Here is a 24,802-nt window from a genome sequence, read left to right as displayed (position 1 = left end):
GGAGAGCTCCTAGAATCCTTGAGTAAACACAGATGGGAGAACAACAGGCAGAGAAGCTCAAAGGTTATAACATGGGAATACATTCACAGTAAGTGAAATATTAGTCACGTAATATTCCAAATTCCCATCAGTTATGCAGATATTTTCTGGCTAGTGCTTAGAACAACCTTTCAGAATGTTTGGACCAGAATAAAGCAAATAAATAATTGCATTAACATTGTCAATGATTTTTGTTGTTATTGTGGTTTTTGTTGTCTTTTTCTGGTGCTGGAGCTTTACATTGGGTCTCACAATTGCTAAGCATGCACTCTGCCCCTGAGCTACAATCCCATCCTGTGCTAAGATTTAGTGCCAGTATTTTTAGATGGAAGGCTAACTATATGACTGTAATGATGTTCTTGGTCTGCAATAAGGAAATACCACTGACGGAGTGGCTTCAACTTCAGAAAGTCATTCCCCATAGTTCTGGTGGCTGGGAAGTCCAAGATCAAGGTGGGTTTCACCCTGTGCTTCCTCTATTGGCCTGCAGGTTTCTGCCCTCTGTGTGCTCAGAGGACCTCTTGTCTGTGCACACAGGAAGAAGAAGCAAGTTCTCTGGCATCTCTTCTTCTAAGGACACTATCCTATAGATCAGGGTCTTGCCCACATGGCCTCATTTAACCTGATTTAATTCCATGATGGCCCCATCTGCACACTGGGCACTAGGGCTGTCACATGCGAATGTGAGAGTGAGGACATACAAACATTCAGCTCACTATGCTATGAAAGAGAAGGACAATCACAGTTTAAGGATGAGTCAATACTTTTATTCTTCCCTCCCTACTTATGTATAATGTGTCAAAATACACTCTACTGTCCTATACAACTAAAAATAACAAATGAAAAATTCTTAATAAAAATGGTAAAAAAAAAAGATCGAATTAATACTTCAGTAGCTATGTTATACATTAGTAAGTAGAACTGAGATGAGAATTCGTCATTTCAAGGCTATTGATGTTGGGATGTGTCCACGTGAGTCTAACCCAGGACCAGAGGCATGCTTGGTAAGAACCTACCACAAAGTGACATCCCCAGAAGACTTGTAGATTTTAAAAGACTTTCTTTCCTATTCCTGTTCCTTAGGAGCTTATACACACCTGTAGAATCTGATTCTGTTCCATAATACAATCTCCTGTTGAAATCCAGAAAAAAAAAAAGAGGTGTGTATGTGTGCTTTCTCTTGGTCTAAAATTTCTCTGAAAAAGGGCAACTGAAGTACCTTACATATCCATACCAGTGCTCTTTGTTCTGCCAAAATGCTTGAGATAATTCAGTGACTGAATTATCTCGGGAATCTTCCATGTCCTGAATCAATAGAGCAAAGACAAATTTCAAGAATTCAGGAAAAAATGCAGATGCAGTGGCTCACATTTCTAATCTCTCTCTCAATTGGCATAGTTCCTTAGAACCCCGAAGTTGTTCGGCTTTCATAAGCACCTCCAAGGACCCATGGGGGATGTTGCATGGTGGTTTTCTTCTAATGACCTTCATCACTTCTGGTAGGTATTGGGCGACTTCATCTGCATTGGGGATCACTCTGGTGAGCTCTTAGCTACTGGGATGAAAGAGGAGGGAGACCGCTAACATCCAAGCGGCTGGTCTGAAAATGGTTCAGAAAGTTCCAGAGAATTTCTGGACTTCCTTTTCCCTCTGAGTGACGGCTTTTGCCTTCCCATATAAGTCCCCATTTTCAGTGTGGAAATTCTGAGCTTCATCCACAGTGATGTGTTGAATGTCTTCAAAGTCCCTCTTCATGAAGGTTTTCCGGGACACTGCCTCACAGATCCTTTTATTACTGTAACAAGAAAATGACACACTCAGGTTTTCTTCACTTTATAAAGGAGAAAAATCACTCTTTTGTGCTCCCCTGAATATGGTACCGTTGTCACAAATCATTTCACCATGTAATTCTCAAGCAACAAGTTGGCTTAGCAGAAAAATAATCCCTGATTAAATAACACATATAGGTATGAGATCCAGCTGCTTACCAGATGAAGTTCTTCAGAGGCTGGTTGTGGGAGGCCATCCTCGCACGTGATTTGAGTTACCTCCCTGGCTGGGTGAGAGGCACTTAGACACAGCTGTGTCTGAGCCTTCCCCACCCTGTCCCAGGTCTGAGGGCTTGTCAGTGCAGAGGCGTGCCTGGCCACTGCCCTGAAGACCAAATCTTGACCTTGGGATGCTGCCCCCCTTAACCTTCATTGGATGGGATTTTCCCTGGAATTTTTTGTTCCCCAATAAAAGCCCACTCCCTGGCGTGTTCTCCCTCTCTCGCTAGTCTCTTCTGTAAACCTCACCACCGCATTAGGTGGCTGGAGGGGCAGGAGCTAGGAGAAGCCGTCTTGGAGCTGGTATTAAAGCTGGTATTAATGAGAGTCTTGTCTCTTTAATTTTAAACTCCCTAGCAATTACTTATGAACCAAACCTTCTTTCACGAAGCCAGCACTGGTCGCGTGGCAGAGCTGGTTAGCAAATTTAAAATCTCACGGCCAAGCTCAAGACAGAAATGGAGCATCTCAAGACAATCCTGGGTGTCTGCAAGATAACAGGACCAGAGGAATTGTTCCTTCCATGCACTCTGCATGGCTCTCAGATCTCAGGTAGAAGACCCTGGTAATGACACAAACTTTTCCCGTTATTCTGCCCATGTTCACCAGCTTCTACTTCAGGGAAAGAGGAAGTGGGTGCAAGGAGACCTACCCTTCTGCATCCTGCTCCCGGAGGACAATGCAGAGGACGGAGATGCTGCTCAGTGGGATCAGCAGAGAATCCCAGATGACTCCCTGCTTGGCTTGCAAGTCCAGGTCCACAGCCCTGCTTCTAGAGAATTTCAGAATTCCCTGGGAGGAGGATGCATTTGCTGACTTTTTATCCCCTCCGGTCCTTCATGCCAAATTCCAGGAGAATTTGGCACGATATCAGGAACATCCTGGTGGTTCTAGAATGAAAACATCAGAGATTATAAAATGTGTTGGTATTGTTTTGTATCAGTCTCAGTTAACACTTCAAAAAAAGAATAAAGCTCCCGTAATACAACATAAGAGAATTTCCCTCTGGGTCACCTCTCCTCAATCTGTATCCTAAAAATCTGGTGAAAAGAACGATGTTGTTTTTCTATTATCTCATAGAGAGCACTTGTGCCAAATAAATGGAATTTGTTGAGCCCAAGGAAGTGAAAACCAGATATGCAATCACTCTTCAATCTCAGATCCTCGTTGTGGAATGTTTAAACACCTTTTTGTTAAGGACTAGAAAGATTTCAGGTAAATAAAATATTTTCTTGAAGGTGCAACTACAGGAGTCCTAATATTCTAATTACCTGACCCTTGACACAAGTTTGGATATACATAAGACATGCCTATGTCACATGCTGTCGCATCTCACACTGAAAAGGTTCAATATGTGAAGGTAAAAAACACATTTCCCTCCTCAAACATCTACACTTCCTTTTCTAAGTAACAATTCCTAGACAAAATCTAGGTGAAAAAAGTCAGGGGCAGGGGTGGGAAAGGTCATCTAACATTGCACCTGATCTTGAATGATTATATTGTAGTCCATCGGGACCTTGGTGATTTTTCCAAGAGAAATTACTCATGGTCTCTCCTTTCATATTCTATGAGCTGAATGTCTGTACTCTTTCTATAGGTGTATCTCCTATATACCTGAGAAGCTGAGAAGAGGAAGTCAATTAACCCACCATGTCCTCCAGTCTAACGCTCTCCCTACCGTGTCTAAATCAGTGGTTCCAACATGGGAAGAGCATCAGAATCCTTTGAGAAGCTTGCTTACGTGCACATGTTTAGGCCTCATAGCTGGAAGTCATATGTGGACAAGTTCTTGGTGGAGTAGGGACATCTACCTGTGTGTTTAACTACCTCCTCTACCATTTCTGACAATCAGCTGGGTTTTGCAAGCACAAAAATGGATGATTTCTAAAGGCAGCTGAAACTCATTCCCCAACAGGCTTGTGACATTGCCTCTTGATACACCTGGGTTGCAGTACAAATTTTTCATCAATTTATAAATCAATGTTTTAAACTATCTCCCTCTCTCCTAAAGTAAACTGGCAGCTAACACCTGGAAAGAAAATTGAAAATTGGCTTTCTGTTCTAGACCTTTCTTGAAGACAGTAGTCTGCAACATGGAAGACACTGGGACAGACTCAGCTGAGATTCAAAAGTTTCAGACCACCCTGAAAGAAGAAAACATCTCAATTTAGGTGATTTCACCCCTCCTCACTAGAAGAGGCCAGACCAAGGTGTATCTCAATTTCACTTCCCCTGGTGTAATGAAGGCCAGCAGATGAGACTCATCAATCTTTCTTGACCCTACACCCAGGTCCCCAAAGATCCATCATGAAGAGACTTTCTTTTGAATCTCCAGTCCTATTGCCCCACTCAGTATAAAGCTCCCTCTTGTACCTTTGAAGTTCTTTGCTGGAACTGTACTATAACTTAAAGTGCTCTCCTAAAATTCTAATCACAGTGTGTTTTATGGCCTTGCATTTCCTCCAAGCCCTTTGGAAACACCCCTGACCCAGCATTGGCTCTTGCCTCCCAGAGTTGGTCTCCTGCTAGACTGAGGCACAAGCTAGTCATTATTCTGATGCTCCAGCCAACTCCAAGGAAAAGAAGCTAAGAAATGTAGAGTTCAACACGGGATCCCCCTCAGACATTTCCCTCTATTTCTTCTCTTGCGGAAAATCATCATTCACCAAATATTTTATTTGGCTTTTCCTCATCCTCCCAATAAAACTTGTCCATTTATGAAGATCAAGGACATTTGGAGATAGCAAACTGCAGGAGGTAGGAGGAGCTCCAAGTCACAAAGACTAAAGGACCCAGAAGCCACAAAGAGGGAGAAAGGACAAGCAGGGTGGCGCTTTCTCCCTCGTACCTGGATCAGAGTCCATCCTCATTCCTCTCAGTCCTCAGGCTGCAGATGTCCTTCCTCTGAATCACCATTCATGAACTGGGAGGAGAAGAGCTCCAGTCTCATCTCAAAGACATAACCATGCAATTCCCGTGACAGACACTGGTGTTGGTGGGAGGCCTTTTTCTCACTTCTCTCTTCTTGAGTATGAAATTACCTCAGGGTAATGATGAACCCTCAAGGGTCCAAAAGATAGTTGCATTTGCATAACAATTCTCAGCAGATTCACTGTATCCAAAAGAAATACTTCCGACAACGACACATACAAATGTGGACCACTCAGATTGGCAACTGTGTCCACATCAATTTTTTACTGCAGTCACCCGAATTCGATGAAGGATAACCCAAATCTACTGATGAGCCTGATCAAAACCAGGAGAGTCACCGCTGTCTCTAAAACCACCCAAGAACTGGAATCTTTATAATTTTATCCTTCCAATCCCAGATCTACCAGAAAGACTTTCACTTATGGAGGGAGTTTCGCCATTTTTATCTATACGCACAATAATTCTGTAGAAAGTCAACACAACGCTATGGTAATGTACTTTCATGGAGTCCAATTTGCAAAAGTGCAGAAACAAAATTGGACTCTCTAAAAGTCATTACACATCTATATTTCCAGTACTGGAAATGATATGAAGAGAAAATGCTCAAACATAGAAAAAAAAGATTAATTAAACTCATCGTATGACTGTGCATTAAAGGGATACATTGTATGCACGACTGTACTCCAACTCCATAAAATCTGGTTGAACCTCAGGCCTCCAGCTCATTAACGATAGATGATAGATAGATAGATAGATAGATAGATAGATAGATAGATAGATAGATGGGGGTGTACCGGCCATTAAACTCAGGGGCACTCAACTACTGTGCCACATCCCCAGCCCTATTTTGTATTTAGAGACAGGGTCTCACTGAGTTGCTTAGCGCCTCGCTTTTGCTGAGGCTGGCTTTGAACTCACAATCCTCCTGCCTCAGCCTCCCAAGTCACTGGGATAACAGGTGGGTGTCAGCGAGCCTGGTTTACTGTGAAGCACTGACTGCCATGAATGGCTGCTTTTGAGCTTTAGGACTTGGCTCTCCTGAGAGAACACATTGACGTCCATTTCCTTCATGGCACTGCTCCTTTCAAAACTGTTGCATGTTCGATAAATACTGACGCAAGCAATTCCTATGAAATATTCGCAACCTCCGTGCTGTGTTTTGGAGACGTGGAAACCTATCCCACATGCGTTCCCATACAGACCAAGGATTGCAGGAACAATACAGTGACCGGAACAGTAACATGCATAGCGTCTTCTTATCATACGGTGCTGGTGTCCATATTACACAAGTCAGTAACCTCTCTGGCTCCTTCAGGCAAACATGACTTGAACTCAACATAAGCTCCTGGAGTTTCATCATCAGGAGGGAACGTCAGTGCACACCATGACACATTTACATTGAAGTTGTCACTGTTGCCTTGACACACCGCCTTGACCCGTGGCCAGTCACTTCCCCAGAATTCAGCTTCCTGTCCCTCTAAATGACCTCTTTTTTTTCAGGGATTTGTGGTTTTGGGAATTGGAACTTTTTAGAATTTCACCATTGGAGATTTGAGCATTTGGGGATTATGATTTGGGAGATTTTAGAATTCAAGTGTTCCAGACTCGGCATTTTGATCTTTTGGGATTTAAACATTTGCAATGATGGAGTTTGGGATTACGTCTTTCAGGATAATGACCAGCACAGGTCATTATCTTTTACATTCAAACGACAACGTGGCTTGTAAATTTGGTCTGTGTAATGTTTACTTCTTCTCAGAATTCTGAGGGCCTTGCTCCTCTCCTCTCAACTGCGCCTTGCGGGGCTCCCAGCTCTATTCTCTGTTCCAAGGACCCACTGAGCCTCCTGGACGTGGACTCAGAACACCGCAGCCAGGATGTATCTGGCTCCACTGGATTCAGGACAGTCCCTAGCTCATCTTTGATGAGGGAGAAACGCCAAACCCTGGTGCTCCTCTTCTTATGGAAACTCTCCATATCGGTGAGGGTTTCTACTTCCTTCAGCTGCTTTCCCCCAGAGATGAGTGAGAGAGCTTTTGTAGGATTTCATCCACTCACATTCTTTATTCAGAACCATTTGTAGAAAAATAACTTTTCGGGTGAGTATTTAAGGGTGCTACGAGAGTGATCAGGAAAGTTTCGACTCCTCCAAGTGAGCAGAGGTAAAGTAGTCCAAGAAGACCTAAAGAATTCCTGGGGTCTTTCTTTGGGGGAGATGACATTTCCCTTCTTTTTCATTCCCACTGGGGAAATTATGACTTTCATCAACAATGATATTTTCCAAGTTACAAAGTTCTATGAGTAGGTCCTGGACAGTTCTCATTCTTGTTAAGGGTCAGCAGTCTGTCCTGATCCAAAAATGGAACAAAGTCTATCCATGAACCAGGAACCGAGTAAATAACCATCGTGCACAGAATAGTGAACTGATTAAGTTTCCTAATCACCCTTAAGCATAATCTTTTTACATATGTAAAAATCTTTTTACATATGTTCCGAGTCTGGAACACTTGAATTCTAAAATCTCCCAAATCATAATCCCCAAAGGCTCAGGAAGAAGTAAACACAGGCTACATTTATTTTTCCAATTAGGTGAAGTTGCTTTGCTTGCAGCATTTTTGGAGATCATTTTTCAGACTTGGAGATCATCATCCTCTTTATGATGAAAAATTTCTCAGTAGCCCAGTGCACCTTCTATGATTTGGATGAGGCCTTGACACCATTTAAACCTCCTCAGGGAATTTTCCTATAAGCGATCTATATTAATTGAAAATCTCAGAGGCCCACTGCTCACTCACAGACCCGAGTTTCTTTAAGACCATAAAAAGAGCATTCAGCTGGTCTATCATGGTTTCAAATGTTGCAACATAGTAGGACGCAGGATAAAATGCTTTCTCACTTGAATCATAAAAGGCAATTATTTTTCCCTTAGGGTTCAAGCAGAATATCTTCGTCGTGATACATATTTTCTCAGTATAATTACCAAGTTTTGTAAGCATCTGCTTTAAACTTGGGCAGTTTGGGAAGAATACCCCTTTATCTTCTCATCTAGTTCCCTGTGGAGAGTGGAACCATTTTCTAATTCCTCTTCCATCCTGAGGAAGGTGTACAGGACCGGTGGATTGTCCTTGGAAATCAGAAGTGCATCACAGATGACTTCCTCGTTCTTTGGCAAGTGCAGATCCACAGACCAGCTCCTAGAGAAGATCAGTATGCCTTGACCAATGGAGCCCGTCTCCTTCTGTACTAACTGTTCAAGTGCTTCCTCTTGCGAGAACAGTTCCCTGCAGAGGGCTTCTGGAATACATCTCATCTTCTCTGTGAGCACTGGATATGGGGAAAATGATAACAAAGCATAAAAAAGAAAACATTGAGAACATGCCATGGAAACTGTGACTACTGTAGCACCAACCCTCCCACCCGAAACAGCTACGAAGGCTGTACAAAATAGAGCCAACTGTGGCGTCCAGTACTGGAGGGCAAGTGGGACAAGCAGGGCGACAAGGCCGACATGTGTGATAGGAGCACAGGAAGCCGCTGCACACTCCAGCCTGCTTCTCCCTCAGATATTTCCGTGTCGTGGTGTGGGTCCCCAGAGCCCAGACAGCAGTCAACAGGCCACTGGGATGAGGAGAAAGGAAGGGGTCCAAATTTCAAGGCTGCCGGAGGGGCTAGAACTTGAGAAAGAAAAATCCCAGAGAAGTTGAAACTGCAGAGGAGGAGCCTAAGTCAATTTACAAATTCCCCTCAACTCACTGACTGATCCAGGATGAGAAGCTGGGAACACAGAAGAAAGTAGAAACTAGAGGCTTGAAAAACTAAACTAAAATGCCAATAGCCTTGTAGGACTACAAGCAGAACCACAGCAAGAATTCATGATGTCCCAGCAAACAGGAGGCCCTTGGTGAACACCCTGACATAAGTTCAGACTCCATAAGTCATAACCTAGTAGTAAGAGGAAAATCTTAGCTAGAAAAGCATAAAACTAAACTTTAATTTTATCTGGATCGCATCTACCTGCCAGAAAAAAAAGCAGAACCCTCCAGGGAGGACCTGATCATATTCCAAAGGTTCTCTAATTCATAATCTCTGATACATGAGAAGTTAGGAGACATAATAAAATAGGACAAATTAGAGAGAGAGAGAGAAAGAGAGAAAGAGAGAGAGAGAGGAAACACATAACAGGAAAAGACTGGTAACTTCTTCAGACATAGTTACCAAAGAGTGAGTTTAAAAATCACTGTAATTAACATTTACCCAAGAAATGAAGAAATGATAAAAAAAATATGAAGATGTCCTGATTTTCTGTCAGGATCATAAATTTGAAATTAATGGGTAAAGATTATGCTGATATTCTGTAACTTAAAAAGATAGTATCTGATGTTAAGATTGATATTGCTCCCTGTAACAGACAAACAGCAGAAAACACAATGAAGACGACCAAGTAGGAAAAAAAAAAAACTGAAGCTGTCTGCAGTCTGTAATACCTGGGACAACAAGGGGATTGATTCTCTAATCTGTAAGATATTCCAACAAAGCAAAGAGAAAAAGACAAAAGTCAAATTGAAATATGGGCAAAGGACAGAACAGGCACTCCAAAAACTGTGAAGCAATTCAACTAATAAGTATATTAAGATATGATCAACCAAATTATTAAGTATAAAAGCGCATACCACAAAGATAGCACCTCGTACCCATATATCCCATCTTGTACCTTCTGGACTGGGCAGACAGAGAGGAGAAGAGAGCCAGAAAGATGAAGAAAAATCTGACAGTTGGAGGAAAAGTGGAATGTCTAAGATGGTCCCCAGGGGAGTCAAATGACCTGTCTAACTGGGAAAGTATCAGCAGTATCTTGTTACTTGAATGTTCTCACACCTCCTCAACCAGCAATTCAACCACTACGTGTGTCCTAAGACAAACTTCCACACATGCACCAGAAGACTGAAAAAGAATGTTGAAGGTGACATAAAGCAGGAACCAGGAAAGTTCTGTTGGTAAAGCAGAAACCAGGAAATAAATCAGTTACCCATCATCAACAACAGAAACAAATAAATGAGAGATGTGGGGGGCTGTTGGCTTTTCTTCAGCAACTGAATATAGCCCTGTTGGAAGCCTGATCTCAAGCTAGACTTCCCGGAGACGTGATATCTAGGCTGCGTATTTTGCTTCAACTAAACTGAGTTGGTTTTCTCTTACTTTCACATAAAGGATCTCCAATTGCACAAAAAAAAAAAAAAAAAAAAAAAAAAAAAAAAGAGCCTATTCAGATTCTGAAGAATTTCAGGATACAAAATCAGCATACAAAACCCACTACACAGAATGACGAAAACACCAAGGTATTTTGATAGACACAAGTATCTGGTTCCATGACACATTTTAAGACAGAGCTGACTTGCATTATGCAGGCTTGAATACCACCAGATCAAGACAAGCCAAAATTAAACTACTCAGAAGGTGGCATCTCTGCTGCTGATTCTCCAAACTCATATTCATAAACAGGGCGACTACAGGGAATAATTAATGTTGACATACCTGGCGGAAGAGACGCTTCTTTAGATAAGCTGGAAAAACCTAAGGAAACAAAAATTACATGTTAAATTGGCCACAAGGAAAACTAACTGCTGCCTATACCTTAAAAGTTGACATAGAACTGACCCCATTCCCAATAGAGTCCTGGTCAGAAATTGTAGTTGGATTCCAGAAACAAATTGTAAAATTAACTCCTGGTGCTACTAAAACACTGTGTTTGCAATGAATTGTTAGAGTGAAAATAACCGCAATAGTAACTGAATATATTACCAAATAATTTGGCTTCCTTTAAAAGCAGTTAAAATCAGGGCAGGTGAGGGCTAGTGAAGGAGTGCTGAGTTCTGTGCTCTCTGAGCAAAAGCTTGCATTTTCAGAGATTTGGAAAGTCAGTAGTGCTTGTCTGATTTCATGGGAGGCTTTCCTTTCCCAAAACAAGACAAAATACCAACATTTTTCTTTTCCGTAGAATTTAGGGCTATGTTTTGTCTTACAAATGTGAGAAGAAGACGGGAGAGGTTTTAAGGTACAGGGGTCCATGAAAAGTGGGGGTAGAAAAATGAAGGGGCAAATAAAAGGAGCAAGTGTTCCTGAAAGAAATGGTCAGTTTCTGAGACTGAGCTTTGGAAGAAAAAGAAGGATGGAGCACATTTCTCTGCAGTGTGAGTAAAGAGGTGGTAGGTGGAACCATCCAGGGGTTCTGGATCTTTCTAAATATAGGGTGCTATAATTTGCAATTTATGTGTCCCCTAAAGGTCCACGTGTGAAAGGCATTCTCTGCAGGGTGGGTTATAGGGAGTGATGGAGTCTCTACCGGGAGGGTGCTAGGGGAGGTCTTTAGGTCATTAGAGAGGGCCCTGCCCTTGAAGATGCTTGTGGGGCCCAAGACCCTTGCTCTTGCTCTCTTGCTCTCCCTGGCCACGATATGAGCAGTTTGGGTCCACCATGCTCCTTCCACACCATGACACGCTGCCTCACCACAGACCCAAAAGCAATGGAGACAACCACTACTCAAACCTTCAAAACTGTGAGACAAAATACACCTGCTTCCTTTTTCATATTGCTTTTTTATCATCTCAGGGATATCTCACAGTGAGGGAAAGCTCACACAGAAAGTTGGTAGTGAGAATGGGATCCTTGCTGTGACAATATCTGATGATGTGCTTCAAAAGTCTCAGGAATTGGTTCATGAGAGCAATCTGGAAATGTTTGAAGCCGGCTATAAACAGTGCCCTCAGTGAAACTTCAGCAATTCTGCTGAGGGCTCAGAAGGCCAAAATACGGAGAGGAACATGGACTATTAAAGGCTATGCTGATGAAGTGTTGAGCAGAATTGAGGATTCCACGGGACATTGGACTAGAGGCTATTCTTTTTTTTTTTTTTTTTTTAAAGATAGAGTGAGAGAGGGAGGGAGAGAGAGAGAGAGAGAGAATTTTTTTTAATATTTATTTTTCAGTTTTCGGCGGACACAACATCTTTGTATGTGGTGCTGAGGATCGAACCCGGGCCGCACGCATGCCAGGCGAGCGCACTACCGCTTGAGCCACATCCCCAGCCCCGAGGCTATTCTTATTATAGTGTAGCAAAGAATTTGACTGCAATTTGTCCATTTCCTGAGACTTTGGTGGAGGCTGAATTTAAAGGTGATGTGCCAGCTTATCTGGTGGAAAAAATTGTTAAGGCAGCAAAGTATGGCCAAAGTGGCAGTGGGTACCTACCACTCACTGGCTGCTTTTAGCCAAGTGAGAATCAGGAACATAAAACAACACAATGGAAATATTGGGAAACTTGCAGTATGACCCAAAGAGGTACACGTGTAAAATTTTAGCCTAGGAGGGGGTAGCTGCTGAAGAAATTAGTGCCCAGAAAAAGAATCCAGGGGCTTTGAACATAAGACAATGGGAAAGACAGCCTGGGGTCTTCTGAGGAATAGAAAAGTGCCAATTTGTTTCAAAGACGGCAGCTCAAGGAAACAGTCCCAAGGGCACGCTGAAACCCAGGACAGCCTAAGGAACTATATCAGGGTATGGTGAAGACAGCGCTGCAGCCGAAACCCCAGCAAGAAAGAGATGCAGGCAATGACTGATGTTTGACAAAAGCAGCAGCACTCAGCATACAGCGCCCCCCTAAGAGAGTTGTGTGGCCTGCGACCAGAAAAGCTATTGGAGCAATGTGCCCCCTGGATTGAAGGTGCAGCTACAGGATTCAATGCTGGCCTTGTGTTTCAGTCTCGCTGTGCTCCCGGGTCTCCCCACAATCTTCCTGTTCTTCCCCTTTGCCATCAGAATGTTCATGCTGTTTCCATACATCAATAAATCTTGGAAGTAGGTCCTCTGTTTTTGTTTTTTCTTTTAAATTTCAGACTTACAGCTGAGTTGGCGTCCAGTCTCAGAGCATGCTTTGAACTTGGACTTTTGAGCAACTGTTAAAAAACAGTTAAGACTTCTGGACCCTTGCAGATGAATTATATGCGTTTTCCTTTGTGAGAGGGACATGAACCTTGGCGGAGTGGGGCTGCAGTAGAATGACCCAGCTTAGAACTTAAGGATCTCCCAGAGGGCCAGGTGTGAATGCCTTACTCCAGAGTGAAACTATTGGGAGGTGATGGAGTCATTAGAATGCCAGACCTAGTGGGAGGTCTTAGAAAAAGCTCCCCAGGCTGTAAGTAGAGCTTCACAGGCGACTCTGGTGGGGGCTCAGAACAGCTCTGAAGGGAATTATGGCACCCAGCCTCTTCCTCTTACTCTCTTTTCTCTTCAAGAGGATTGTGGGTCCCTCAACCCTTCCTTTTCCCCACTTTCACTCCCTGCGACATTACATGAACAGATTGCATCCACCACCTGCTCCCTGCCAAGATGATCAGTCCCCTTCTTTTCCTCCCTGGGTTTCTGAGGATCTGCCGCCATCATGAATGACACAGTGACTATTCAGAACAGGAAGTTCATGACCAACTGACTACTTCAGAGGAAACAAATGGTCATTGATGTTCTTCACCTGGGGAAAGCAACAGTATCTAAGCAGCAATTTGAAACAAAAAAAAAAATTCGCCAGAAGGTACAAGACCACACCAGATGTCATCTTTGTGTTTGGACTCACAACCCATTTTGGAGGTGGCAAGACAACTGGCTTTGGCCCGTTTTATGATTCCTTGGATTATGTAAAGAAAAATGAACCCAAACATAGACTGACAAGACACAGCCTGTAAGAAAACGGCACAAGGAACACAAGAACAGAAGGAAGAAAGCGGGGGGGGGGGGGGGGGGGGGCACTGCAGAGGCAAATGTTAGTAGATAACAGCCAAAGGAGTGAAGATTCTGCAAAGACTTTATCTGTGTTGATTGTGTGAATTTTTCACGAGGATTAATAAACTGTAAAAACTTACAAAAAAAAAAATGAGCTGTCCCAAAAAGAAATGGGGCCAATCCACTTTGGACTGGAACCTCCAAAACTGGGAGCCTACGGGAAACTTTTCTCTTCCTAGGTGGATTAGCTCAGAAATCTGTCATTGTGTTGGAAAGATGACCAAAGCATGGGGCTACTGGCAGGAGCTAAGGTGCTTGCTGAGTGTAATATGTGTCTTCTAAGTGGGCAGAGGAAAACAAGAGATAGTGAACTCCTGATGGGATCCACTAGAGATTGATAAGGTGGAGGCTGACATTTGAGGACTATTGATCTTGCTAAAAATAACAATGATAAAACTTCCCAACCATCCTGGCCAAATGTATGCTCATTGCTAATCCCCCTTCCTCCACCTTGCTTGGCATCCGTGATGTACTTGATACGCTCCTCCTTGGTCAAGTATAAAACAGGTTTCTTTTTCACAAGCAGGACGGGCTCCTTGGCAAACACGGCACAGCAGAATCTCTCCACATGGAGTGCACAGAAATATCTATGCAGACCTCCTTCATCATGGACTTCTAGGAATTTGCATGAGTAATTAATCTTCGCTTTCTCCTTACAGAAATGATAGACAGGCAGCCTGCTAATATGCTTTTCGATTTCACTTTCTATCTTCGAGAAATAACGCTGCTTTCTTTCAGGACCACTTCTTTCTATTTCCTGGGCATTTAAACCAACGAACAAATATCCGCCATCAGTATTTCCAAATGCAGAAACAGATCGAGCGACAATCTCCTTAATGCGCTGTAACGCCTTTCTTGTTGAGAAAAATTTCATCTCAACGTTTGTGGATTCAGTCAAATCCAAATGTTTTTTGTGTATAGGTTCTGTCATGTTAAAAAGTTTAGCAGCCTTCTTTTCTAGGTCAATTTCTTCTTGTACATAGACAGGGGCCCTCTTTGTGTGCAACTGTGATCTTGAATACGACCGGCTTCTACTTTTTCTCTCTCTGAGGAAGTCCAGTGCACTGGAAGCATTCATGACAACTGTATGTGTTACATTTCTTTGGTACAAATTTGTTTGCAAGGGGAAAATACTCATACCCGAGCTATTCTCAATCCATGGTTTCAATAAATTCAGGATTTCCTCAGGATCCTGCATGGACTCAAGGTCATTCTGAGCACATGACTGGATAGTATGCAAAGATTGGTCCAAATCTTGTCCTATTCTGTCTTTGTTATCCTCTTTCCTCTCAATTTCAGGCTTCATCACTTTTCCTTCAGAATTCAGTAAAGCACTCGTAGCTTCTGAGAGAGAGTCATTCTGCCTTTTTCTCAGTCGACGATCCTCCATTTCTATCTGATTCTGCACTCCAGGAGGGACCTTTTCAGCTTGCCACATAGAGTCTCCAAGTCCATACATGTTCATGTCCACAGTGGCCATGTGATTCGAGCTGAAATTCTTTCCTGTAAAACAGACAAAGCCATTAGAATGGGGCATAAGCAGGAGTGAGCATATTCTGAATTCTAAGAAAAATGGGGGCAAAAGCTTCTGCAGAAGTCCCACTGGACGGTAAGTGCACACCTCGGAAGTCATGATTTTTTGAACAGATTTTCACCCAAGACTATAATATCTTACACTTTTACTGATTTTTCAAATTTGTAGGTATAGTTTTCCATCATCATCTTCTAATTCTTTAAATCTTAACCCATGCTTACATCTCCATTCTAATAATTAATATTGTATAACACATATTTTATTATTTAGAAGCTGCCTCCCCCACATCGAGGGTGATTGGTTATAGCACCGTGAATGTTCTAAGGCAGTCTGCCTTAGTCTGTGTATTCCTAATTCATTAGCTTGTGCCTTTAAGGTCATTTGGAATACTGCTTTGCTATAAGTTGAAAACCAAAAGAATTTTGGTTCATCAACTGGCCCAGAGATGGTTGAGAGAAAAGTACATCTTAGGTAGTCATCGCTACCCAGAAAATGTTATCAGAGGGTCATAATATTCCTGTTTGCTGCTGGACCGTAGGTGTAGGCATAGGTGTAGTGGTAGGCTGTGAATACCTCCATTGTGTCTATGAATTCCTGATCACATGTAAAGAATGATAACTTTGAGGCCCCAGACCATTTGAGAATTTATATGTCAATGAAGAGCACTCCATATCTAGGAAAGAAAGAGGCATAAATCCATATAACAGCAGTTTACAGGGACCAGATAAGCCTTTTAATACATGCCACCCCTTCTACAGCTTCAGAGTGAGCACCATTCAACATGGAATAGGGGGGCTCTGTGTTTTTGCCTACGTGTGCGTGTGATGCTACTGGCTTCCTCCGACAGATCTCCCATGTTCATCCTTCTCTCCATGATATTTCCACTGAACTATAGATCCATGCCTGTCTCTAATTCCACCATAGATCTAGAGAAATCTTTAGAAACTGCATTGAAGTGTGCAGAGAATGGTTTTCAAACTACAGGAAATCTGTATTTTAAAAATCACTTAAGACACCAGAAGGAAAGGCTTTAAGGCTTGGTTTCTGTCGTGGACACTGAATCTTGGGAGGTTGTGAGTGCTCTCTTTGCTCTGTAATGCCTGCCTTGAAATTTCCTAATCCCTTTCCAGGGCCTACAGGAACCCAGGACCAGCAGTGTCCTCCAGTGAGGCTGCTCAAACCTAGATAAAACTGCCCACATCCTATTTCTCTCCTTTGGGATGTGCCACGACCCTCTACCCAAGGAACTGTGGGCCTCTGGAGTTGTTCTGGGACCCTGTGGTTGGCTGTGGATTCCAAGAGACCACCCAACAACAGATCCCTCTCACCAGATGAAGGGGTATTTCTTTCACAGGATCAAACAAGGTCAAACTGCCAGGATGGTGTCAATAGGCTGAGTTTCATTGACACCAATTTTTATATTGACAAGGGAGCCCAAACACATTTGCTTGGGTAGAATACACTTCTGATTCAGAGGTTTTCTTTTTGGGGAGCATTTGTTGTTCTCATAATTAACTCAATCTCCTTACTACTTATTGATCTGTTCCAATATTCTCTTTCTTCCCGAACCACATGCCCAACTCTTTTTATTTTTATTTTTTTTTTACTTTTGAGACATGGTCTCGCTAAGTCACTTAGGGCCTCACTAAGTTACTGAGGTTGGCTTTCAACATGTGAGTGTCTCCTGCCTCAGATCTCCAAAAGAGGTGGAATGGGAAAACCCCATGATGTGGGCAGCTGTGTGGAATGCCTTTGGGAGGCCTGGGACAAGATGTTGATCAGTTGAGGGTGAAGATGGTAAATTTCCCCACCAGATGACACGTACGCTTTTTCCTTTGTTTTTGTTTTCTGTCTTGGAAAAAACAAATTTAGAATTTAATTAGACACAGAGCCTTGATGAACATGGCTTTCACATGTGGGAACGATCTAGTATTGTCATTTTCTTGTCTCCCCTGAGTCTCATGGTTTCTTTTCCGACATTTCTTGATTGGCCTTCCTTTGAGTTTTTGGTTGTGACATTCTGATTCCTTTCTGATTTACTTTTGTGTATCTTTTACAGATAATTCCTTGAGAGGCTTCATAAAGATTACATATGAAGTCCTAAAGTCTTGACAATCTACCTTAAATTCATAGTAATTTCACTTCAGTTACATATAAAATCTGTTCCTTTAGAGACCCGTCCCTCTCCAATTTATTATGATGTCACACCTTTATGTCTTGAATACCTGTTTACACAGATTTTTGCAATCATTTTTTGGTGCTGAATGTCCTCTCTGTCTTGCGCTGCTTTTAAGATTTTCTCAGGGTTGGCTTTTCATCACAATGTGTTTTGATGTGGGTCCCTTTGGGTCCATCCTGCTTGGAGTTCATTGAGTTTCTTGGGTCTGTAAAGTCACATCTTTCATCAAATTTCAGATGTTTTCTGCCACTATTTCATCAGATAATTTCTCTGCTGCTTTCTCTCTTCTTCTTGGGCCAAAATAATGATATATTGAGCTGCTTGAAAGTGTTCCATTAGACCCTTAGGCTCTGTACCTTTTTGTTGTTGTTTTGTAGGCTAAATAATTTTAATGCTCTTGTCTTCAAGTTCACTGATCTTTTAAATCTCCCGTTTCTGCTCTTGAATCCTTTTAATAAGCTATTCAATTTGCTTATTGTATTGTTTAGCTCAACACATTCTTTGGTTCTTTTTCATAATTTTTAGTTTTTGTTGATATTCTCATTTTTTTCATATATTTATTTCCTGGTTTCCTATAGTGATATATATACATATTTTGGTCTCTAGAACTCTGGACAAATTTAAGACAGCTGTGGCATTTTCTTTCATGTTTTAAATTTTACAACTAAACTGTATGTATTTATAATGTAGGAAATGTTATTTGAAATATTTGGATGTTGAGGAATGACTGCTTTAAGCTAATTAGGATATCATTTACTTCATACACTTGTCATTTTTTGCGGTAAGAATACTTAAAATCAACTCTTTGATTTTTCAAGAGTATGACACATTGTGATGACACAGAGTCAAAGAGGAGAAGAAACAGTCTGAACAAGTAGAAATCAAGGTTCAGGCTAAAACAGGAATTGCACCAGATCTTGTACTTTAGGTATTAAGTTAACTAAAATTATGTAAGCATATAAAATATATATACACACAGTGAATGGTTTATGAAAGTTGAATTACTGGGGCAGCTGATGAAATACTAAGAACTTGGATATACATTATCAAATGATATCTTATCCGATTTTTCCTTAGCAACTTTATCTTGGGGAGGAGGATTACAGGGCTTCACCTATGGTGAAGACCATGGTTCCAAACCTATAATAAAATAGCACCCTGCCCAGACAGGTCCCAGAAAAAGTGGGGCTACAGGAAAAGTCTTGACTCCTGGTAGATGAACAACCAAGAAGCTAGGTAAGCACAATCATTTCAGTTTAAATTTAAAACAATAATTTTTGTCATGTGACATCATTATGCAAAAAAAGCAGAGAAACATGTATATTCCTGCCATACTGAGCTTTCTCCACAGTATTAGGGCATAATTAGTGTCCTTTACCCCATCACTTTACCCCAAATTTCTTACACACAGGCCAGCTCAAACATGAGTCACCTTCCTGTTGACCATACAGAAAAGATTCTCCATCTCCATTCCAAGGAGGGCAGGGGAATCAGTTTCACTTCTGTTCAGTGATACATTTGAACTTCTCCATCTTGGGTTTATGCTTTTCCAGGAAGAATATGGTCCCTCATCTCATACTGTAGCCTCTGAGAGTAGACTGCTGTCACCTTTCCTCCCAGCCCCTATTCCAGCACACTCTGCATCAGTCCCTGCTATTAGGGACACTTCTGGTTTATCCACCATATGCAAAAGGAACAGGAATCAATCACACCTGCCTCCCCCCACCACCCCCCACATGCCTAAGGAGCATTCTCATACCACTGGGGAGCTTGAAACTAGTGGCGGCTGCAGAAGAGGGTTCTTTAAGGAGAATGTATGGGCTGGCCTGGGTCCTCAGCAATCTCAGCCCAACACCCAAGACTAGGTACAAATTTTTATGTATCACTGATTTTAAGAATCACTTCTTCAGGCATATATCTGGGACACAAGCCTTCAAAAAATAATCTGGAGACGGGACTGCACCAATTCAGTAGGACCTTAAACTCAATATCCTCTGTGAGACCTTGGGTCTGGGTTCACAAGTTAGTTTTCTCTAAAATCCTTTACCTGTGGGGAAAAATTCTATGAGACCTGAACTTGGGATAAAGGTTGTGCTGTTAGTTACCTCCAGTCACAAAGGGGACTACATACAATCCCTTGAGTTCTGCCAGAAGAACAGGTTGGTAGAACTGCACAGAAAGGTGGGACCCAAGTGACAGGAGAAACCTCAGGAACAAAAATCAAGGAACATTCCTTGCCCCTACTTCTGCTAGGTGCCACTTTGAATTGCATCTGGGAAGGCACTTTGTCCTTTCTCCTCTTCTAGTTTATCAACTTCAGGCAGGGCATTCCTGTGCTTGCTTTCTCTTTCTAGACCTAGAATGCAGTTCTTCAGTGATATCACCACGTTCCTCAACACCCCTCACGTTCAGATCTCTAGGAGCAGGGGCACCCTGTGGCACTCTGGAGACCACAGGAGCCTGACCCGCACCCTCTGCACCTGCCTCTCTAGCCCCTGGTCCTAAAACGCAGGCCCCAGGCGCCCTGTCCCAAAGCTGTTTAAGGCCTCTCCCACCCAAGCAGGGACCAAAGTCCTGCTGGCACCAGTACCCCGAGGTCTGAGATCGAGGTGCCTCCATGGCCTGTTGAGATTTGGTAGAAAAGCCAAGTGATCAAGATTCCCAGAAGCGAAAGAAACCAGCGGGTTTGGAGAGGCAGGTCTCCAGACACCGGTGGCCGGATGCTGCCAGCGCCCCTCCTCCCCCAGAGCCAATCGCCCAGATACCCGGGACAAGATGCGCAAAGATGGCCCCATTGAGCAGACAGACTTACTAGAGCACCCTTACCTGGTAGCAGGATCCCTCGCAGGAGCCTTGTGAGGCAAGTGAGTGCGGGTTCCAGAAAGACTAAGCCGGCGACTGGGGCACCCTGCCCCGGGGAACCTTGGTCTGCACGCGAAATGGCAAGGCCAAGCTGCTGCTTCTCCGCGCGCCCTCGGCTGGGGGCGGCTGGGGGAGTCCCTTCCTGCTTCCTTTCTTCTGTGTCTTCCAAAATGGCCCCTGGCACTCCAAGTGCCTTTCTTATGAATGAATATTCGGAGCCCGCCCACTGTGATCAGCTGACACTCAAGAAGTGGAGCCACGGGCGGTATGCTATTGAGTTCTTGCGAGATTGTCCCTGGTTTATCAAAATTGAAGAAGTAGCACGGCGCGGTGGCGCACATCTGTAATCTCAGCGACTCTGGAGGTGCAGGCTGGAGGATCTCAAATTCAAAGCCAGTTTCAGGAACTTAGGGAGACCCTGCCTCAAAAATAAAAGAGTCGGGGAGCATTTGGAGCTCAGTAGTAAACTGCCCCCTGGGTTCAACCCCCAGCACCCTCTCCCAAAATAGAAGAATTGCCAGCCTCTAGCGCAGTAATTCAAGATTTCCAAACTTCAACACTCCTATTCCCAGAAGGACACTGCTGTCCCCTTGCTGTTGCCTCCAGAGATAGATTGAGAACAGCTCAATGAACAGGAAACAACCAAGGGGCTAGGAGAGGACTGCTCCAGTGAAGGCAGATTCAGATGCCTAAGGCTCCAGGTGCAAGGAGCATCTTAAGGACATCTGGGACTATTCCTTTCTCTGAGTTGCTCCATGGCTCCTGTGGTGGGATACAGCCCTCCTGCAGCTTGTTTTCCTGGGTTCTCTAAGGAAATACTGTGATGGTGATACAGTTTCTCTAACTCTGTGTAAGACCTGTCACCAGAAACCACAGCTTTTGAAATGAATGATACTCAAATGACTTACTGTGGAGTTTACAAGTCTGATTTGCTCTCACTTAGAAACTAGAGCCCACTGGGACTCAGCTGCTGACTGTTGGAGTTGGACTCTAGAATCCTGCTGCACATCTACCCCAGGAAGCAAGAAGGAATAGCATTTCACACTCACAGAACACAGATATTGAAAGCACAAAGCTGTGCTTCATCTTAGTTCATCCTCATGACAGCCATAAGAAATGGTTTCACTGAGGTGAAGAAACTCCTCTTCAGGAACTGACTTTAAAAATAGTAGAGCAGGAACTTTCCCAGAGCACACAAGCATTTCCAAGATGTAAACTGACAAATAATAAGTGTTAGCATAACATAATGGGTGGGAGGCACATCATTTCCCTAGGGGCTCCCCAAGTACACAAAATTCATGCAACTTTTAAATCCTGTTTTAATGACCTCTGGAGCAAAGAGGAGACAGCGCTCATAGAGTACATTTAAGGCATAAAGAAGAAAAGAAGTACGAGTGTGTGCACACTCCTACCTACACAGAGAATGCTAACAGGAACGTACAAACCCTTGCATGCTGCTCCCAAAACATACCTCATTCTTTCTCCTCTCAGAGGTAAGACACTACAAATTTCACATTCCTGTGCTTTTCTTTATAGTTTCACCATGTTTTAAAACATATGAGATTTGGTTTCACATGTTTTAAACTATAGTTTATAAAAATCGAATCATACTTGGGTTGGTTGTAAACTGTCCAGTGTTCTTTGACATCTTTGTCTCAAAAGGCAATATCTAATTTCCCTCCCCTGGAACACGTGCCAATCTTGGTTTCTTGCATGTAACTAAGAGAATCAGGCATCAGCCATGCTGAATCAACACTTCAGAGAGTTGATTTGAAAAGACAGTGCAGCTTTCCCAAGGTCCCTATCTGTAGGAGTTTGGGTGGGGGGCGCAATGTGCATGTGTGTTGGCAGGGAAGACACCTAAGGACCCCCCCAGCTGTTGATGTTTCTCCACCATCAACCACACACAGGTAAAGGAGTCTTTGAGTGATTCCAGCCCCATTGGTCAAGCCATTCTAGCCAAAAGTGAAAGCAGCAGAAACAAAGCTTCCCCGCTGTGCTCTGAATCTTTTCCAGACCCTCAGGATCTCTGAGTATAATAAATGTTCATTTTATATTGCTAAGTCCCAGGGGAATTTGTTACACACCTGTAGTAACTGGAACAATACTATGTGCATCTTCTGCACTCTTCCTACCTTTTCCACCAACATTATGTTCTGATGCATAGTCCTCAGTAGGAAATGGTAGCTCACATCTGAAGCCCAAGTATAATCTACCAGATGCCACGATGCAGTGCTGTCTTCACGTTCTCCTTGATCTAAGTACTTTCCAACCCTTGCATTTTCGCACTTACTTATTTTTCTCAACCATGAAAGTTTCAGTTACTTCTCTCTAAGCAACAAGCATTGATTGGCGTGTAACAAAAAATTGTGCTGCAAATATCTATAGATCAATTAGGAAGCAACTGATCTTTATGAGATTACAATTTGCAGTCCATGAACACAACACAGCTCTGTCATTTACATTATCTTCAGTGCCTTACAATTTAGTTATATACAATTTTCTGTAATGATCTTGCACAACTTTTGCTGCATTTATTCTGATGTCCTTTATTTTGAGGCAGTTTAGATGATATATTAAAAATATTTTCTTCCTTTTTCAAAATAATATAGTTGTTTCTCAAAAAAGCCCTACCAAATCCTTAGGGCTTTAAACTCAATGTCCTCCCTGACAGCTTGGATCTGGGTTAAAAAGTTGTTTCTTTTAAATGCCTTTAATTTTTGGACTGTAGGGAGAATTCCATGAGACCTGAACCTGGGACCTGAGACCTGAATCTGAGGCTGTCTTTAGTTACCTTGAATATCAAAAAGGACTGCATACGATCGCCTCAGAGTTCTGCCAGAAGTGCAGGTTAGTAGAACTGCACAGAAAGGTGGGGACCCAAGTGACAGGAGAGACCTCAGGGGAACGAAAGTCAAGGAACATACCTTGCTCCTCCTACTGTCGGGTGCCACTTTGGATCGTATCTGGGAGGGCAATGCTCTCATCTTTCTCCTAATTTATAAACTTGGGACAGGATACCACTGTGCTTGCTTTCTCTTTCTGGACCTAGATTGCTGTTCCTCAGTAGCGTCACCACGTTTCCTCAACTCCCCTCACATTCAGATCTCCAGGAGGATGGAGCACTCCGAGGTGCTCTGGAGACCCACAAGCCTGACCCGCACACTCTGATTCTGCCTCTCTAGACCCTGCTTCTAAACCGCTGTCCAGCACAAGCAGGCATGGACGTCCTGCTAGCACTCCTAAACCCAGAGGTCCGAGGTCCGAGTCCGAGGTGCCCAAGTCCTCGACAGTCCTATTTGAGGGTTCCTAGAAGATGCTATGAACGCATGACCCATGTGGTCAAAATTTCCAAAAGCGAGACAATCCAGCGGGTTTGGGGGAAGCGGGTCTCCCAAACAGTTGTCGAGTGGTGCAGTGTCAGAGACAGTCGCTGAGATATTGAAGCAGGCCAGAGAACCCCGCCCAGAAGACCCTTATCATAATTAAGCAGAAACCCTCATCATATTTGTGGCACGTAAGTTCCTCTTAGTCTGCCAGAAAGCTTTTTATCAGCGAAAACTTCTGCAGGAGAGGCACTGTCATTGGTAGTTTCCTCTTGTAAATGCCAGGTTGAACGAAAAACGCTTGTCAAATGAAACTTCTAGCTGCCCCCCACATACTCTACCAAAATCTTTGTTCAAAGGAAGAATTCTTAGGCACGAGCCACCTCTGAACCCTGCAGTCAATAAACCTACTTGCTGAAAATTCCTCGGGTGTCCAGCCTCTTCTGTCCCACTCCAACATGGAGGACAAGAAGCTGATGCTGGGAGATGTGCCAATAGAGCTGGACAGACTTACCCGCTATTGCCTGGAAGCAGGAGCCCTTGCAGATGACAGCGCACCCAGGGGCCAGAGCAGACTCTTACTAGGTGAGGTGAGGGCAGGCTCCAGAAAGCAACATTAGCACCCTGCTGCAATAAACCTTTGTCTGTACGCGCCAAACCGCAAAGCCAAGCTACTAGTTGCGTGAGTGCAATCCGCTGGATAAACGCACTGGAGTCCTTTCTGGCTTTCCTGCAGCCTCCTTTATCTTTCAAGAGGGCCCAAGGGGCTCTAAGTCCAGTCTCTTGAATATTCCGCAGCCCGCCTACTGTGCCCAGCTGGGGCTACTCTTAGTACCCTAGGGCAAGCGTTTTTAAATTTCCCACCAAGAAATCCTGGCAGGTCTTGAGGGAATGTTGTCACCTGGGAGGAAGGACTTGTCATCGCAAGATGTGGAATTCCCAAAAAACTAAGGACGCGTCCAGTTAGTGGTAAACAAGCCTCACTCACCGGGTAGAGTTATCCCATCCCCGGGAGAATGAGGTTAATAATAGTTAAAAAACAAACAAACAAAAA

General features: G+C 43.3%; 1 protein-coding gene across 1 annotated transcript; it reads right to left on the bottom strand.

Annotated features, from left to right (window-relative positions):
* Positions 1 to 784: 784 nt before the first annotated feature.
* Positions 785 to 20,887, bottom strand: LOC124101504 (ribonuclease SLFN12-like). Its single transcript, XM_046457515.2, has 6 exons — positions 20,387 to 20,887; positions 14,298 to 15,350; positions 10,551 to 10,589; positions 4,936 to 8,342; positions 2,740 to 2,977; positions 785 to 1,834 (listed from the first exon to the last, which is right to left on the bottom strand). The coding sequence occupies exons 2-4, from the start codon at positions 15,325 to 15,327 to the stop codon at positions 8,020 to 8,022; spliced, it is 1,392 nt and encodes a 463-aa protein (XP_046313471.1). The 5' UTR covers positions 15,328 to 15,350; positions 20,387 to 20,887; the 3' UTR covers positions 785 to 1,834; positions 2,740 to 2,977; positions 4,936 to 8,019.
* Positions 20,888 to 24,802: the final 3,915 nt, after the last annotated feature.

This window comes from Marmota monax, unplaced genomic scaffold (genome assembly GCF_021218885.2).
Source record: "Marmota monax isolate L192 unplaced genomic scaffold, Marmota_monax_Labrador192_F-V1.1 WCK01_AAM20220418_F8-fsc00417, whole genome shotgun sequence".
Classification (NCBI taxonomy): domain Eukaryota; kingdom Metazoa; phylum Chordata; class Mammalia; order Rodentia; family Sciuridae; genus Marmota; species Marmota monax.
This window is presented reverse-complemented; position numbering and strand designations above follow the sequence as displayed.